The sequence below is a fragment of the Cydia strobilella genome, chromosome 12 (genome assembly GCF_947568885.1).
Source record: "Cydia strobilella chromosome 12, ilCydStro3.1, whole genome shotgun sequence".
Lineage (NCBI taxonomy): Eukaryota > Metazoa > Arthropoda > Insecta > Lepidoptera > Tortricidae > Cydia > Cydia strobilella.
This window is the reverse complement of record NC_086052.1, coordinates 16,665,484-16,684,346: the sequence shown is the minus strand read 5'-3', so window position 1 is coordinate 16,684,346 and position 18,863 is coordinate 16,665,484. Positions and strand designations below refer to the sequence as shown.

The 18,863-nt window shown below is 37.8% G+C and overlaps 2 protein-coding genes across 3 annotated transcripts; one reads left to right on the top strand and one right to left on the bottom strand.

The window, feature by feature from the left end:
* Positions 1-3: 3 nt before the first annotated feature.
* Positions 4-12,700, bottom strand: LOC134746304 (rRNA N6-adenosine-methyltransferase ZCCHC4). Its single transcript, XM_063680683.1, has 7 exons — positions 12,309-12,700; positions 5,594-5,832; positions 4,798-5,001; positions 3,540-3,741; positions 2,690-2,895; positions 1,079-1,193; positions 4-186 (listed from the first exon to the last, which is right to left on the bottom strand). The coding sequence occupies exons 1-7, from the start codon at positions 12,603-12,605 to the stop codon at positions 94-96; spliced, it is 1,356 nt and encodes a 451-aa protein (XP_063536753.1). The 5' UTR covers positions 12,606-12,700; the 3' UTR covers positions 4-93.
* Positions 12,701-12,835: 135 nt separating this feature from the next.
* LOC134746276 (complement component 1 Q subcomponent-binding protein, mitochondrial) lies at positions 12,836-18,507 on the top strand. 2 transcript variants are annotated; one of them, XM_063680619.1, is made up of 6 exons: positions 12,836-13,178; positions 13,283-13,324; positions 13,902-14,052; positions 14,889-15,088; positions 16,181-16,269; positions 18,128-18,507. In XM_063680619.1, the coding sequence occupies exons 1-6, from the start codon at positions 12,944-12,946 to the stop codon at positions 18,278-18,280; spliced, it is 870 nt and encodes a 289-aa protein (XP_063536689.1). In that variant the 5' UTR covers positions 12,836-12,943; the 3' UTR covers positions 18,281-18,507. The 2 variants fall into 2 exon arrangements, with proteins under 2 accessions (XP_063536689.1, XP_063536690.1); XM_063680620.1 differs by lacking the exon at positions 13,283-13,324 and having other exon boundaries at positions 12,838-13,178.
* Positions 18,508-18,863: the final 356 nt, after the last annotated feature.

Sequence of the window (18,863 nt, the reverse complement as noted above, 5' to 3'; positions counted from 1 at the left end):
TTTAATAACTATACATTCTTGCAGTTCACATACAGTAGACAGCAAATACTCGGTAGTAATTATGCCTTACAAATGTTGCCTGCTGAAATGCCTTCAAGCGTTTTTCCTCTTCTTCTTTTGAGGTCCCTGTTTGATCAGAGGACACGCAGATTGCTTGTGGCCCTTTTCTTGGCAGTTGTAACAAGACTGAAACAATACAATAATGTTTTAATTGAGAAATTTAAAAAGACCTTCATATATTATACATGATGAATCAAGCGATGGCCCATAATAGGATAGACGTAGGTCACGTAGGTACCTTAAAGAGCTACTAATGTGATCCTCATCCCCCATATACAGGGTGGCTAAAAAATAAGTGCATTCCCGTTGCCAGGGAGGTTTTGGGGTTATACTGAGCAACTTTTACTATGGGGCCAACCCCGAAATGGCGGAATAGCCAGAGCTGTTCTATAGAAAACATTGACTGATGCGCCAAAATGTATTTGACGGCAGTTTTTTTTTTCGCGATTTCGGGCTTGGCCCCATAGTAAAAGTTGTTCAGTGTGACCAAATCTCTACGATGAAAGATGTGTAACGTAAGTACATATTCACCCCTTAGAGTTTGGTCAGTGACGACCATAGAGTAACTTATACTAGAGCGGTACTGTCATAGTAAATTTTGTAACCCCAGTAAATTCACTGCCATCTGTCGAAACAGTTTGAAACTAAAAATGAAGATTTATAAAAATACGATAGAATGTATTTAAATATAGATAAATGATTTTTTTTATTTCACTGATATGCGTTAAAATTGTTAAATAACAAACGAAACCGTCAACGCCATCTATACGACTGTAGGCCAAAACTAGTAGCGCCCTCTGAACGAGAATCAAATTTTCTTGATTTTCGAGGCACGTTTTTTCCTTAGACTGTATCCATCTATTACGGAGTTATATCTATCTTTGGTGACGACAAAAGCATCCTGTATGATTTTTCTGATAGTGCTATTAATTTTTCACATATTTTTTTAAACCAACCAAGAATTATCATCAAATCAAAAATTGGCATCCAATGTTTTTAAATAGAAAAAAATATTTACCTGTGACTCCACAACTAGACCGCAGACATGTTTTTCGAGGCAGCAGCGTCCGCAAGTCTCGCAGTGAGAGTATGTGGGCTTCACACACCTCTCGCATTTGTTGCAATGTTTATATCTGAGACAGTAAAATGAAAGGTTAGGTGGATTAGTTTAAAAACAAGCAGTATAATTGGAAACTTATTATAAGGTTTATCGTCTAGCACTCACTGTAAAAAAATAACAGTAAACCTCTCTCACAGAATAAGTAATAGTATTATCATACAGAACGGCCACGCCCCGCCCCGACTCGAATTACCTCGCCCCGCGACAGCAGATTGACGACCCTTTGCCGACCGCTCAGTACTATTTTTAAGCAATTTACTCACAGTCTCACACTGACGCGTGTACAGACGTGCCGTTCACACATAGAAACGCAAGTGATTTTTGATGTATAGCGTGTCCGCCCTGTGCCTCTGTTAACAGAGGAACATGTGTCCCATCCTTACAAACACAAATGTCAAAATGACGGATAAGGACAAAATTATCAAGGCCTTGTTAGACTTGACCATCGTTATTGAATAACGCCAAAAGAGTTTGTGTGTGTGACGTGATTAATTCGCCAGTGTGATGAAACAGGCGAGCCGAACCCCTAAGACGAAAGGGGATCGACCAGCTCGAAACCGGTTTTCCATACAGACGTATTCCCCATTTTCAACATTATTCAATCATCAATTTGTAGCTATTAGCTAAGTTGCTTATGTTTACTTTAAGACTGTTTGTTTCTCAATAAATAATAATAAAAAAAAAAAAAAAAAAATTGAAAATATTTTTACACAATTTGGTGTATTTTAATCATAGCTATGCCCGACCGTTTTTTTTTTTTTTTTAGATTTTTCAATTATTATAAGAGTTAGGAGAGAAAAACCGGTTTCATACCAATTTTTAAAAGCTTCTAACTCCTATAATAAAGTAATAAATCTAAAAAAATGAAATGGTCGGACATAGCTATAATTAAAATACATCAAATTGTATAAAAATATTTTCCGTAATGTCAATATCCAGGGAGGAAATGTATACTTTGGAAACTACAAGGTGCTAAGCTGCGTTTGCCAAACCTTAGCACATGATAAAGGGTTTTTTGTATGAACTCAAAATTTTGAGGGTAAAAACGGGACCCTATTACTAAGACTCCGCTGTCTGTCTGTCACCAGGCTGTATCTCATGAACCGTGATAGCTAGACAAATGAAATTTTCACAGATGATGTATTTCTGTTGCTGCTATAACAACAAATACTAAAAACAGAATATATATATATATATATATCTCTCTCTCTCTGTCTGTCTGTGTGTGTGCGTGTGTGTGTGTGTCTGGGGTTGCGGGTGTCCATGGGCGGCGGTAATCGCTTACCATCAGGTGATGCGTCTGCTCGATTGCCTCCTATATCACAAAAAAAAATTTAGTGGGGCTCCCATACAACAAACGTGATTAATTACCGTTTTTTGCGTAATGGTACGGAACCCTTCGTGCGCGAGTCCGACTCGCACTTGGCCGGTTTTTTGCTTAATGGTACGGAACCCTTCGTGCGCGAGTCCGACTCGCACTTGGCCGGTTTATTTTTACTGCCACCTTACCTCATGCCATTCTTGCTAGTGCACTCGCCGCACTTGTGGCAATGGTTGTTGGTGGTCAGCACCCAGTACTTGCACTTGCCACAGAGCTTATAGTTGGAGTCGTTGGACATGTCTATGGTGTTTAGAGGCAGGTTAGTGAAGAAACGGACCGGAGAGCCGAGCTTCTTGCCTTTGTTTTTGAATTTCTTGTGGTTTTCGTATTCGACCTGAAAATTATGATAAATAAAATAATCTACTAAAATAATAAAATTTGCAGTTTGGTAAGTCTATACACACTGCTACATGTTACTGCTTTTTTGAGAATGCTTTTATATCCCAAATACGAAATAGAAAATGATGTTTGATTGTCCAAATTTATCCAATTTTGAGTATAAAAGCAGAATATTTAGCTATTAAATTGGCCAACCAACTTTTATTACAAGCATTTTATTAACTTGCAATGTACTTATGTAAGTATGTATGTACTTATTAGTTACATAAGTACATACATACTGTACTGTTGCTAATACATAGATACTGTTTGTACAGGACAAAACTTGCAAGTTCAATTTGACCCTCTTCCCGACTTCTAATGAAGCTGAAAATTTGCATACTCATGTAAATCGGGTGACAATTGACAATACAATATTATCGTACCATCGAGGTGGTCATAGGAATTCTGTGATAACACAACGAAACCTAATTGTGTTTGGGGTTTTTTGAATTGTCTCGATGAGTATTAGTTACCTATGGAACGAAAAGTGCAGTCAGCGATAAAAGCTTGTACCTTACAAAAATGAAATTTTTGCCAAAAACTTATTTTGCTACTTAGGTTAGAATACAAAAAAAACTGCTTAGCCATGCTTATTACCTGAAAATCATGCATTTTCATCTCCGGCATAATGTTCCTTATATACGGCTCCGAGAAATACGGGAAAGCCCAGAGGACTGGCACGGTAGACTCTTTATCACACAATTTATTGTATGTGGCTGACAGCTCTTTCAGTGTGTGCGTGAGCGGCTCGACGCGACCGCCGAAGGGTGGGTCCATTACTATGGATAAGCCGCCTTCTCTGTAACAAACATGCGTCAAACAGAGGATTTTTAGGAGCTACTTCGCCTGCGTGGAATGATGATTATTGATAAAAACTATCCTGTCCTTCTCCAGGGCCTCAAACTATCTACCCATCTATGTTTTAAGGGAGTCCCCTCTGCCAACAAACTGTCTTGCAGTTTGGCAGAAGAATTAATGTAAAAATAGGGTTTATTTCGTCAGAATAAATGTTTTTTTTATTTTATCTCCATACCAAGTTTTACCATAATCAGTTCAGCTGTTTAATCGTGAAGAGATAACAGACAGACAGTTTTATTACGTGACTACGGTGAAGCGAAACGAGGGTTGTGATTTCGAATATATATATTAAAACTTTTAATGTTCGTATGTAATGTTCGTAAGTTCAAAAAGTTTTCTTTAAAAGTTTTAAACCACAGCGTGATGCGAAGGAGGTTATTGTGTTTGTATGTACGTATGTTTGTTCCTTTGTGGTGTGTACCTACTCTAGAGATGGGTCGATCTTGACTTGTTGGTGGTAATCAAAGATAGATATAACTCCGTAATAGATGGATACAGTCTAAGAAAAAAACGTGCCTCGAAAATCACAAAAAATTTGATTCTCGATCAGATGGCACCACTAGTTTTGGCCTACACTCGTATAGAGGGCGTTGACTGTTTCGTTTGTTATTTATAATTTTAACGCATACCAGTGAAAGAACATGGGTCAAAATCATATAAAAATAATTAATGCAAATAAAAAAATCATTTATCCATATTTAAATACATTTTATCGTATTTTTATAAATATTTATTTTTAGTTTTAAAGTGTGTCGACAGATGGCAGTGAATTTACTGGGGTTACGAAATTTACTATGACAGTACCGCTCTAGTATGTTACTCTATGGTGGTGATGAATAGGTTCTCCCAAGTATCGCTTACTTGGAATTCTTAAAAACTTCTTAAGCACTTTCTCATCGTCATCCCCGTTGAAGATAGTTGTTGAACATATTTTACGAAAGGTTGTTGGGGGCATTGAAGAGCATCTGCCAAGTCTCGTAGCCTAGTTAAAACTTACTTGGAATTCTTAAAGAACTTCTTAAGCACTTTCTCATCGTCATTCCCGTTTAGGAGATAGTTGTTGAACATGTTGTACCAGAGGTACTTGTTGGGGGCATGGAAGAGTCTCTGCCGAGTGTCATAGTCCAGCAAAAGGGAATTGAAGTCCGGGTGTGCTTGGGCTGCCTCGTGGATGGATGGGGTGCCGATGCAGAGGATGTTTCTGGAAATTCATTAGTACTTTTAACAGACTGGTTAAAGGACTTTAAGGTGAGTAAAGTTTAAATCCTACGTAATCGGTTTCTGGATTCGTATTAACGATATAAAAATAGTTTCATTCTCAAATCGAAACTCAATATTTTTTCAAAAAATTCTGTGTTATTGTAAAAACCAGTTTTGACGGAACTTAGTGGTTTATTTTTTTATTTATTAGGATTCTATAAGGCAAAGAACTATAAATATGGTCCATGGTAATTATTAGAACTCGTAGTATGTAATTTAGGTTAGTTAACATTAGAATTTCACTAATAGTTGATTTCTGTATAAATATAAGTTTTTTTTTTCTTCTTGAAGTATAGATATCCTTTTACACTCAGCGTCAAATACTCTGTAGCAGTCAAAGTGGCCAAATAGTTCGGTACACCATACTAAATATATGGTGTACCGGGTGTACCGAACTATTTGACTACTTTGGTTGCTACAAAGTATTTGACGCTGAGTGTACATTGCGGTGATCATAGTATCAATATAGCAAAAAGTAATTACAACGCAACAAAAAAAAGGTATACTTGTCCTTGTATACACACAAAACTCACTTAATATTATTATTCCTCAATATCCCCAGCACGCAGCTAACCGACTTCTTCGTAAATATATACTGTGCCTCCACCGTATCATTCTCAAGAGCCGGCAGCCAGCTCGAAGGGTTCTGTAACTGTTCGTCCGTCAACGGTGTGATGACTCGGTGGTTTGAGTGTTTCTTGCTTTGGGACAGTAGGTACAGCTCTTTGCAGGTATCGCAGTACGCTCTGTCTGAAGGATGACGGGATTTTACCTGCAATTAAAATAATATAGGTACAATCAAGGGATGTCTGGTCGTCAGCGGGAAGAGTTGTTGGTTCAAGCATTTTCTAAGGGACGGTAAGTGTATGTCGGCGAAGTTCTACTATTCGCATGGTCTGCATGGTCATCGGGTGGCACGTTTTCATGACCATCCCTTAGGATAGAGATAATAGAGAAGAAACAGACGTTTCACTTAAAACTCACTTTTATTTACGACACGGGTATAGATAGCTCTTACACAGTCGAGGCTTAGCATAAGAATGAATCAAACAACGGCATGCAACCGCTTAAATAACCTTTCCAACCCTACCCCTCCAGGTAACACCTGCCACCTGCTATCTGAGATCACGCCACACCACCTGCGGTATGGTTGTTCTATCAATACCTATACAATTCCCAATTATTCATATTTCCGAGATCGTCTAAAAATAACAATTAATTTAATAATAATATTTATTTAATACAGTAACCTTGTGATTATTTTAATTAAACACATTCAATTTATCATTTCAAAATTATAATTAGTCAGTCAATTGACTATGCTTCCTTTGAATCAAATATTTTTATTTTTATTCGTAACTATCGACTTAAATAATAAAAATCTAATTAAAATTATTTAAAAAAACACGCATGTAAACAAACATCAAGGATTGCCGCCCACACGGCCATTCTGCTCCAGCGCGCTCCCTGCGCTGACCCTGGCATCACCCATCCTGGGATCTAGCCCACATCGGCATCACTCAACATAGAGATCTAGCCGCCAAGACCGGGAAAAAGGAAACGCGTGGTGGCCAGCCAGCGTTATAAGGAAGGTGTTGTGGATAAGGTGGAACAATGCATACACATAATTATAAATTTGTTAATACAAAAGAAAACACTTACAATAATATCTAATGAATAAAACCACGTTTGTTGAGTCTCGGTCTGTGAGCAGTTTTCATTTTGAACACTGCTACTCGTCTCATCCACCGCCCACACGGTAGACTCGTCATCATCAGTAATTCAGTATTAAATGGATCTGTCTGTCCCGTAGGAGTAGGTCTTAATAAATCATGGCTGGCGATCTTTTCAGTACTTCCACGTAAATTAACATGTTTTAATTTATAACGATAGTTTAGTAATATTTCTAACATTTCCATGGGACCTCAAATTTTGCACCCAATTTGGTAGTATGTCTTTCATGACGACGCATCAAAACAAAATCTCCACTTTGTAAGGTTTGACTCGCGCTTTACCTATATCAAACCTCACTGTCTTGAAAAGATCGCTCGTCCATCCTTTGCTTACAAACATTTCTAACAAAAGTAAGGTTTCTATAGGCTCATCATCGTCAACTTGAAGAAGCTTGGTAATATACTCTGCTCTGCCTGACCATTTGCTCTACTAGCGCCTTTAGCCACAACGTAATGCTCAGTACGAAAATTATTACAAAATCTTTAAATTCTAGCGACGTCATACTTTTATCTTGGTCTGTTATAATAGAGTTAATAATTCCTTTTTGTTTTTTTTTGCGGAATCTATTGTACGGTCGTCAGCATAAACTAGATGAACGTATTTGGTGAATGCGTCTATAAAAACTAATGCAGACTCGGTTTCAGTTCGGGTCCCATACATACGGCCAGTTATGTCCGCATGGGCGGTACGAAAGGAGCCACTTTATCAATAGGATATAGAGATATTTGCCTAGTGCTTTGTTTATGGCGTAAAGTAACGCACCTTCCCTAACCTATCTATCTGGTTAGCAATCAAAGGCAATGGAAACTTGGAAAGTGGGCTCTTAAAGTGCTAGCATCCAGCTCACGGAAATCTATGCAAAATCGATCTAAACCATCCTTTTTCTTAACTATCAAAATTGGACTACTAAAAGGAAGTGTTGTTTTCAATTTACTGGTATTTACTTTGGAAACTAGATTTTGAAAGCTGTCTTTATATTTATCAACAATGCATGCATGTAATATTTTTTTTTTTTGTAAATCAGTATCTTTTACGTCAGTATTTAAATCAGGCTCAAGACATGATTATTTTTGTATGCATTCGCTTACTAAGAAATTGCGTTTTACAGAAATATCATTTTTTTGCTTGGATGACAAAAAGTCAAATCCAATTATGATATCATGTTGTATCTCAGTATCTTTAACAACATAAAACTCCTAACTCAACACAAGTACCAGCTATTTCCACCGTATTAGTAACGGTCTGTCTTGAATCAAATGAGTGTTCACCTGCACCGAAAAAGTGGCGTTAACAGCCTTTCTCTTCCCGGGAATCGAACCAAAGAAGTGATTTCGCATCAGTGAACAATCAGCACTAGTATCAAACAAGCAAGGATAAGTAACGTTACCTATTTTAACTGTAGTAATACTACGGGCCTGGCGGTAAAAATTACCTACTGCAAAGGATTACTGACTTGACTGAATTCGACCGCTCATTTAACATTTTACGAAAACAATTATTTTCAACATGACCCTTTTTATTACAATATTTGCATTCCACTGATTTAGTATCATTAGGGGCTTTAGACTCGCTTCCGACAGTAGTGGAATTATCAGATCCGGAATAATTAAGCGCCTTGCAATCGCGAAAGCGATGACCAGGTTTATTACACCTAGAGCAAATAGACAAATAGTCTGGTTTAATACCTACTTCATCTTCAGTGGCGCGAGCTTTCTGAGAATTGTTATTATTGTTTGTTTTTTCTAATGTATCGAATTTACGTTTACGGTATGTCTTCAAAACAGGTACTAGTTTAGGCAAAGAGTCAGGCGTATTTCGTAACAATTCAGATCTAATATGTTCAGGATAAATACCTGTGATAACCGCATCCACAGCATCGGCATCATTAGCTTCCGGCCGCACGCGCTTGAATAATGTTCAAGCTGTAATGGCGTATTCGGCGTAGCTCGATGCTTGGTCCGACGTGTAGTTGCGCCATTTCTGTACATCATCAGCATACCGGAACTCCTTCGAGAAGGTCTTGATTAGATCTTCCTTCACCTGGTCCCAAGTAGTTGAATGTAGAGACCACGTGTCGGCCCACACTTTTGCTCTTCCTTTTAACTGAAGTATGGCTTTCATCCGTGCTTCTTTAGGTGATATAGCGAAAACGGAAATGGTTTCATCGACATTAGCGCACCAATCTCGAATATCATGAGATCGTACATCCGGGTCGAACGGAGGTAGGTAAAAATTTCCTCGTTCACGGGGTAGCGCCGGCTGTTGTGGATTAGCGGCGGTGGCGGACACTGCCGCATTAACAGCACTTGCTGCGGCTTGCTTGGAGACTGTTGTTACCAGGCTCATCACTTGGTCCATGGTAAAAGTAGGCTCAAGTTGAACAAGCGATCGGCGGCGCCCGCCTAGTATAGGGGATTGTGATCCCACCGCTGCTGTCGGCGAAGTTCTACTATTCGCATGGTCTGCATGGTCATCGGGTGGCACGTTTTCATGACCATCCCTTAGGATAGAGATAATAGAGAAGAAACAGACGTTTCACTTAAAACTCACTTTTATTTACGACACGGGTATAGATAGCTCTTACACAGTCGAGGCTTAGCATAAGAATGAATCAAACAACGGCATGCAACCGCTTAAATAACCTTTCCAACCCTACCCCTCCAGGTAACACCTGCCACCTGCTATCTGAGATCACGCCACACCACCTGCGGTATGGTTGTTCTATCAATACCTATACAATTCCCAATTATTCATATTTCCGAGATCGTCTAAAAATAACAATTAATTTAATAATAATATTTATTTAATACAGTAACCTTGTGATTATTTTAATTAAACACATTCAATTTATCATTTCAAAATTATAATTAGTCAGTCAATTGACTATGCTTCCTTTGAATCAAATATTTTTATTTTTATTCGTAACTATCGACTTAAATAATAAAAATCTAATTAAAATTATTTAAAAAAACACGCATGTAAACAAACATCAAGGATTGCCGCCCACATGTACGTTTACAAGTCGCAGTCCACTCTGTCTGACAAATGACAGGATTTGACCTGCATCAAGGGGTGACAGCTATATCCTCTGATTAGGCGTTTGTCAGTTGTCAATTTTTATCCAAATTGTTTGGAGACTTAACTCTTTTCCAGGCATAGTACGATTTATAGACCATATACTCGCCAATACAATTTAAACCTTTTCAATTCGATTTAGGGTTGAAATTGACTTTTGGAAAATGTAACTAGTCTTTAAATGAATCATCAAAGCTGGTTTAATTGGAGTGGGATATATTTGAATTTTTTGGGAAAACCTTGTAGATTGGTGCGGCCTGGAAAAGGGTCAATGCGAAAAAGGGCAACAGACTAAGGGGCCGGCAGATATCGATTGTCAAGGCGGCTGAGCTTCGCGTAGGGCCGACAAAGCGGAGAGTCCTAATTACTCGTAATTGTCATTGTTTATGATTCTGTAGGTACATGTAGGTTTTTTATGATAAAGGAGGCAAACGAGGAGACGAGTTGCCAAATGGTAAGCGATTACCGTCGCCCATGGACACCTGCAACACCGCACCAGATGAATTACAAATGCATTGCCGGCATTTAAGATGGGAGTACGCTCTTTTGTTATAGGTTTGATGGTCGTATTGGGCAATGGGCCGGGAAAGGTAGGAATTGTAAACAATTTAAGGTGTATAAAATAGTATTTTATTGTATATTTGCTGCAGTTGTTGTACAGACATTGGACTCGTTATAATGATCAAATGTCTTCAAAGTATACTGGAGGCCAGTGAGTGTTGAGGTCTTAAGACGAGGGACAGAGATCTGGCCTGGGTCATGACACCTAGCCTGACATGTAATTAATTATTTTGTTATTGTCAAGTGGTTAAAATTAAATAAAAACTCTTTTTATTAATATTTATTTCTTTGGTAACTAATTCCATTTGCATAAAAACTAGTGAGCTTTGATAAAAACTGCTTAAGGAATGCTTGTTTTCAAATAAGTAGTGACTTCTCAAACATTCCAGACAAAGATTCTTACTTATGTCTAACAGGATCTTCAATTCGCTAGTCAAAATAAGTTTCATCAAGGTCTTCTCCACTCCTATAGGTTTTCAGTCTTTTTCTTAATATTTGTTACGTATTCCATATACCATTTTGATTGTCTTGCCTCACCTTTTCAAGACTCATATCCATCTGAAAGACTCCAAATTGGTAGAAAATGATCCTTCATCAAGCATTACATTTGCTTCTTCTAAAAATACGAGTCCTATCTTCCACTATTTCCCAAATGGGCATTTTCTTGGCTTAGGCTTAGATGTGGTGGTTGGAGGAGGTTCAGTTACTAAGTCCACATATTTTGAATAGACACGTTTAAAATTCTTCTTAGGATCGACTGGATATTTCTTGGATCCCCTAATACATCCACCTTCACAATGGCAGCCGAAAATATTGCACGGTCCCTTTCCACAAAAAGTGCCGGTAGGTGGACGGCCATCATTGCAAACTTTCACCTCACACGGAGCAGCGATAACTGGACTGAGTGGAGTGTTATAAATAAATACCGTGCGCATATAATCCAACGGAATGAAAGTATTGCACCGTCCGCTATTGTTCTTTGGTAAAAATTCAACAGTGACACCTCTACAACATTCACTTTCAACATGTTTAAAAAAAAAAATTGGAGAAAAAATTAGAAAGATAATCTTCATTTCTTGTTAAAGACAACTCGGGTAGAGCTCGTCAATTGCTCAAGTATCGCAGTTGAAGTTTACAGAGGCTTTTTATATGATAAAAACTAAAACAATAATGACACAATAATTCTCAACAATGGCTAATTGTTCATTTTAGGATAAGAAATTAGGTAAACAAAAAGTAGTTGCGAAACTGTTATTCAATTTGTCCAATAAATTGAATGGAGAATGATAACAATGTGCTTAGATCACTTGTATTGCTTTATGTCTATCAATAAATATAATTATAAGAAAAGACTTTGGTATAGTGCATTTTGGGTATAATTATTGAAAGAATAGGAAGTGTTGCATAGTTAAGCCTAGAAAATAAGTTTTCCTTAAAGAAAATAAACCTTGTCAAAGGATTTAGAATGAGCTCAATTAAATCCACAGACAACCCAGGACAGATGGTCCTGGCGCATGAGTATGAGGAGAGCCGACCCCAAATAATAGGATAAAGACAAAAAAGAAGAAAAAGAAAGAAAATAATAAACTCCATGCAACACTGTGATCCTGGTCATCCTGGTGTACCTTTTAACTGTTTCAATTTTAGTTAATACATGTAAAATGATTATTTTTTAAATTTACTCTTGTGTCCACAACTGTGATCAGTTCAATTGTACATTATGAAATTATAAATAGCATTATGGTGGCAGTTTTCATTGCCATCAATAATCTCGCACATGCAAAGCTCTTAGCTTACTTAAGAGTTAAGGGCCAGTAAGGCGAAATTATACATTAAAATCTATTATCAAACAAAGCTGCTTAAGAAATTAAAACTAACCTCATTCAAGTTACTCCAAGCCGCCGCTTTATCAATCTTAGGAATCAAGTTATAATATTTCTCATTACGTTTTCGGACGCCTTCCTTCTTCCACTCGTCTTCCTCGATGTACACCGTACACTCCTTCTTGTCTCTGCATGAGGCGCACGCGAAATATCGGCCCTTCTCCGACGAAAACAACAGTGTGGGGCCGTGAAGACACATTGGATGGTTTGTAATATCTTCTACGATGACTTCCACTGGTGCGTGCTTTTGCGGCTCAGTAGCTTTTGGGTTAAACTTTCGTTTTTTCGTCATTTTAATTAATTTAGAGACAAATAACAATAGTGGACACGAGTTCAGTTTGTGAACTAAAATCTTAAATCAATCTTGGGATTTGGTTTGGATTGGAATGTCAAATATGTCAAACATGACCACATGGCCACACATCCAGATACTATTTGAGCTACTGGGTAAAACGTTCTTATTTCTTTCATCACTATTCAGTTAAATAAATAAAAAACTGAAAAAATAGAAAGAATTATTTATCTCCTGGCAACATTTATTTTCTGACCGGCGCTTTGCTGTATTCCATTCTGTGACATTTTTTCGAAACTTCCATTTTATTTTGTGATCTGATAGAAAGTTTACTGAAAATGAACGGCTTGGTCAGGTCAGCACACAGAGTAATCCAGGGATGTGTTAAAAACACAGGCATAGCGAGTGCGCTAGTGAGCCGAGCGCAGGCTCCCGTGAAGCGTGATTTTACGAGAGGAATATGGCACATGAGCTGCTCAAAGAGGATGGACGGGCCCGTGGCCACCAGCCTGCTTCATAACCATTCCAATACATGCAACTGCGGATGCGGTCTGAAAGCCCTACACACGAAAGGTACTCTCGATATATTTTGAGGTTATGTCTATTGCGCCATGCTTAAATCATTCCTGTCATCCCTGCTACCCTGTTCCTTCCCTAATACTTTTTATTGATTATAGAAGACTACGGACGTGATACTTCTACCAAGAATAGGCCGTTAGGTTAGTCCTATTACCTAATCCCTGCCAAGTTCTGGTAAGTGACTTGTTCCTTAACCAATATTCTGTACCTCCTTGTGAAGTGCTGTGTCTAAACTAAATGCACTAGAAAGCAGCTACAAACTTTTTTCATCCTCCTTTACTTCTGTTCCAAATTGTATAAGATAGTAGATAGATACTTACCATTGTCTCTTCTCCAAATTTGTTGTTTAGTTATACTAGTGCCTCATCTTAATTACATTATGTTAAAGTAGTTATAGATTGATGTAGTTTTCAAACACAATAATTTACGGAATTATATAAAGTAGGTTGTGTAGAAAAAAAACTGGACAAGTGCGAGTTGGACTTGCCCACCGACGGTTCCGTACTTTTTAGTATTTGTTGTTATAGCGGCTACATAAATACATCAACTGTGAAAATTTCAACTGTCTAGCTATCACGGTTCATGAGATACAGCCTCGTGATAGACGGACGGACAGAGGAGTCTTAGTAATAGGGTCCCGTTTTTACCCTTTGGGTACGGAACCCTAACAAGGTAGGATTAGTTAGATCACTATTAAAATTTTGTTGAAATACATAGGTGAGCGAGAGCTGGTGGAGTTCCTCACAGAAGAGATTGTGGCGGAGAGAAAGGCTCAGAAGTTGAAGACTCTGCCCACGGAGGTAGACGGCTTCAAAGTGAATGGGACTGGAGCTGAGGTGCTGCTGTCCAAGACACTGAAAGATGAAGTGTGAGTCTTATATTACAGAATATTCTTAAAACCAGTATTTCATTACAAAATAATACGAATACTCTTTTTTGCACACCTCAATAGAAGAAAATAATACAAAATGAAACCAACAACAGGGGATCTTATCATTTGTTAAGGTAATTTTTATTGCTTTTTTAAGAAACACAAATAGCCGGGTCCACACAGAGCGAGCATACGCGCGAGGTATTTCCTCGCGCCCAAAACGTCCAGTGTAGACGTGTCTCGTGCGCGTCGTTTCGCCCTTAATGAATTAATTTATTTATAATAGGTTACATTTAGCTGGCTACCCAGGCAGCCGACGGGTCTCGAAAGTTTAACCTGTGGGTCTATAGAGGGGTCACTGAGCCTCCAAAAAATCAAGTTAGAAACAGTAGAGGATAGGGTATTCAAATTTTTTTTTGCTTAAAATAAGTGTAATAAGTGTCCATTGTCAAATCAGATTGATGGTACCATAATATTGCATTGTCACCCAACTTACATAATACATATATACGTTTTCAATCAAAAGGTACCACATTGTCGGTTGTCGATAAGGTTGATTTCAAATTCAAAATAGCGCCTTATTGACAACCAACAATAAGTACCCTTTTGATTGAGAATGCCACATATTATGTATGTTAAGTTTCAGCTCAATTGAATAATGGGAAGTGGGTCTTATTTAGATTGCAAGATTTGACCTGAACATACATACTTTCATACAAAAAACAATTATAGCTTGTAATTATACATACCTATCTTGTATTTTAATCATGTATTCTAGCAACATTTTACCTAAACTGCATACCATGTATTTACCAACTAGCTTATGTTTACAGAATTAACGTAACATTCAACGTGAATCACACCGTCGACTCGGACGATTTCGGCGAAGGCGACGTGCAGCCAGAGAAGCAGGAGTTCTCCGAGATGCGCTCCAAGCCGCAGTTTGAAGTAGACGTCGTCCGCGGCGATACCACACTTGGATTCACCTGCTCCTTCTTACAAGACCCGCCTACGAGTAATGCTGATGAGTACAGTGAGTATTCAACATGAACCCCACACCCATGAGGTTAAGATTGACTACCGTTAACGCCATCTAGCTGAGAATAGGCCATAGGTTGGTATTGGTGGTAGCGCCATCTGTGCGAGAATCAAATTTTCTTGATTTCCTAGCCACGTGTTTTCCTTAGACTTTATTGATCTTATATGGAGTAACATAGGTCTTTGGTACGAACAAAATGTTTCGCTTTTGTATTGTTTTAAAGCTGGCAGAGGCTTCGCGATTCCCAGGGGGTCGTGACCCACAGTTTGATAAACACTGCTCTAGCCACCACCACCACCACCACCACCACCACCACCACCAGTGGTGGGCAAAGTACGGCCCGCGGGCCAGCTCCGGCCCGCGAAAGGATTTTATCCGACCCGCCGCTGCTCCTACGAAATAATTAGTAGGTAGGTATATAGCATACATTGGCCCGACAAAGACTGTTAAACTGTGTTTACAGTCTTATCAGCTCAAAAATCCCAGTCAATCCCAATAACAAAAAAAAATATTTTTGCACCAAACTTCAATAAAAGTATGAAATTTTGAACAAGTTTGGAAACAAATCAAATTATTTTATTAAATATTTTGATTTGTGTTTTTTAAGTAGTGTGACTAAAGTCTAAATCACTTTTTTCTTTAATATATGACATCTATTACAGTATGTACAACTTTGACTTCGATAAATCCAAAAGCCATAAAAACATTAAAAAAAGATAAATTTAGTAGCCATGTTATCTAAGATCATCCCTGCATATTACGCCACACTAGATTCTCCCATTTATGGAGAAATCTGGTGCCATTTGCAGGGTACAGCAAATCATATGCACATCCAGAAATAGGTTGGTACCTTACTTCTGCATAAAAGTATGACACAAATAAATTATTGGACATTTTCATTTCGCCATTCATTACGTAAGATAAGGCAATTTAGTTTTTTGTTCTTACTAAGTAAAAACAAAAAAAGACTATACTCATCCTTTTCTTTTGGGTGCTAGTACTAGTGTAAGACAAAGATAGTATGAGTCTCTCTGTCTATGTTTGAAAAGAGACAGTCCTTTGACAAATCTTTTTTTTTTTTTTCAGATGACATATTCGGAATCGACGAGGTGACCCTCTACAAGGGAGAGTGGAACGACAAGGTGTACGCAGTCGCCGGTGACGTGCTTGACGGGGTCAGTACGAAAACTTCTCTTCTATCTACTACCTAAATCAGTAACGGTTTCGTAATTTCGAGCAACTATCTCTGTCAGTCTAATTACGCCTTATTCGAAGTGAAAGAGATAATTTCCTGAAATTTTTGATGTTTACGATGGTTCCTCTGATGACTAGCCTTTATTCGTAAACAAGTCTTCATATAAGGCTGTATTATTTGTCGTTATTCTCATCATTCATTTGCCGTTTTCGTTACAATTTCGGAAATCATTTTGATACAGGAATTTAAGGACTGAAAGACCTTGCAACAAAAATTACATATGATTTTCGATACATTACATTTACGCATTAAGTAGGTATAACGATTGATCAATCAAATGTCTCAATAGCTTGTATCTAAATTATCTAAAATCACATGTGACTTAACCTTTTCGACGCCGTGTCAAACACAAAAGCTGTCATCCAGACGCCAGGTCACCGAAGTGAAAACTGAAATTGAACTTTATGCCTATGCAATGTAGGTCTATGTTGCTCTGTGGTCTATGACTTATAATTTGGTCTTTGGCGTTGAACCTGCCGTGCGTATATATCGGTCATTGGCGACTAAAAGAGTATTTATGGAGCCCATTAACGTGCTCACTAGCGCCACTGGTAAATAATTGTGATTATTTAAATTTAACGATAGACATTTAAAAAAGGGGGCCGCTACGTACTGTATTTTATATTTAAGTACCTTTTGAATACATCAAACTAGTTTTTATGTTGCTGGATTCGTCGATCTATGAACTTAACCCAAAAACGGCCGTTTTAACTTTGGACGCATAGATCGACGAATCCGGCAACGTAAAAACTATTATAATGTATTCAAAAGGTGCTTAAATACAAAATACAGTACATAGCGGCCCCCTTTTTTTAAATATCTATCGTTAAATCTAAATAATCACAATTATTTACCAGTGGCGCTAGTGAGCACGTTGATCTGCTCTTAATATAAGGTCTTTATGGTGCCCTTTATATTAAATCGGCTGTATGATGATCGAGCGTGTTCATTAGTTCTCAACAGATCCAATAGATGGCGCACCGGATCAATGAAACACTAACCTTGTTCAATAATTTGGTACAATTTGATAACAAAATTAACAAATTACCACTACATATTCATCACGATTCAAATATTAGAATAAAACATTTGCACTGTAAAATCGTAACAATATATCTTTATTTTCGTTCTACATGTGACTGGGCCTATTGGTCTAGAGGTTCTGACTATGGACTGCTACGCAGCGGTCCCAGGTTCGATCCTGGAGCATGTCATTGTTGATGACCAGATTTCACCCCATTTCTTACGCCACACTTGATACTATAATAAGTGTAGTGGTCAGGTGCCAAAATCGGGGGATATTGTCAGCTCAGATGTGAAGTTATTTTCCTATCATTTGGGAAATATTCATTGACGTGCGACATTTTTTTATTTATCTTTCATGCTTTAAGCTTTTACTCTTAAATGTTTATCCACTCGTTTTAAATTGGTTTTATATTGGATAGGAATTATGATATTTATCTTATGAACATAGTCTTTTAATTTTTTTTGTCAGTATTTAGATTTTTTTATTGTATGAATAAAGCTCTTTCGCTGCGTTACACAAAGAACTTCGAAAAAAATGGTGGCAAATCTTATTTTACCATGGAATATGGATACTTTTTTTTTACAAATAGCATTTAATTTTGTTTAGTTATAAGATTGTAAATTAAAAAAATCCTATCCTATAGCCTGAAAGCATGATTCTCATAGCCCCACGGATTCGTAATAGCCTCACATGGTGCCTATATTTATTTCGTGTAGTTAGTTATTTTCTTATAAGTATTTTTTTATTTCAGTACCTGTACGACCTTCTCATGAATCTGCTGGAAGAGAAAGGCATCAGCAACGAGTTCGTTCAGAAACTGTCTGATTTCAGCACTGGCTACGAACACGCCGCCTACATCAACCTTCTCGAAGGCATCTCCAAATTCACTATCGGAAAACAATAAATTTGTAGTCATTAAAAAAAATAGTCTATGGTATCAACATACCATAAGTTTGTCTATGGTCATTGGTACAAATGAAATACCACTGCAATATAATGTGGCACAGGAGGCCAATAGCATTTATCTTGCTAAAACAGCTTTAAAGGATGTTAGTTTAGTTGACAAGGAAGTGTTTTGTTCATTTTAGTGATATTTGGTTAGTTATGTTTGAATAAATGTATCCAAATTTAGTTTGTTTGTTGTTTTCATTTATTTCTTCTAGTTTTATATGGATTACTAGCGACCCGCCCCGGCTTTGCACGGGTGCAATGCTGAATACATGTAAAGGGTATGTCAAGGCGCAAACGTTTTTAATGCTTTTGGATCGCGGTAATGAATATAATTTACAGAATTTAACTGTTTCATAATTTGGCGACCGGTCTGGCCTAGTGGGTAGTGACCCTGCCTGTGAATCCGATGGTCCGGGTTCGAATCCCGGTAAGGGCATTTATTTGTGTGATAAGCACAGATACCTATTTGTTCCCGAGTCATGGGTGTTTTATATGTATTTGCATATTATATATATCGTTGTCTGAGTACCCATAAT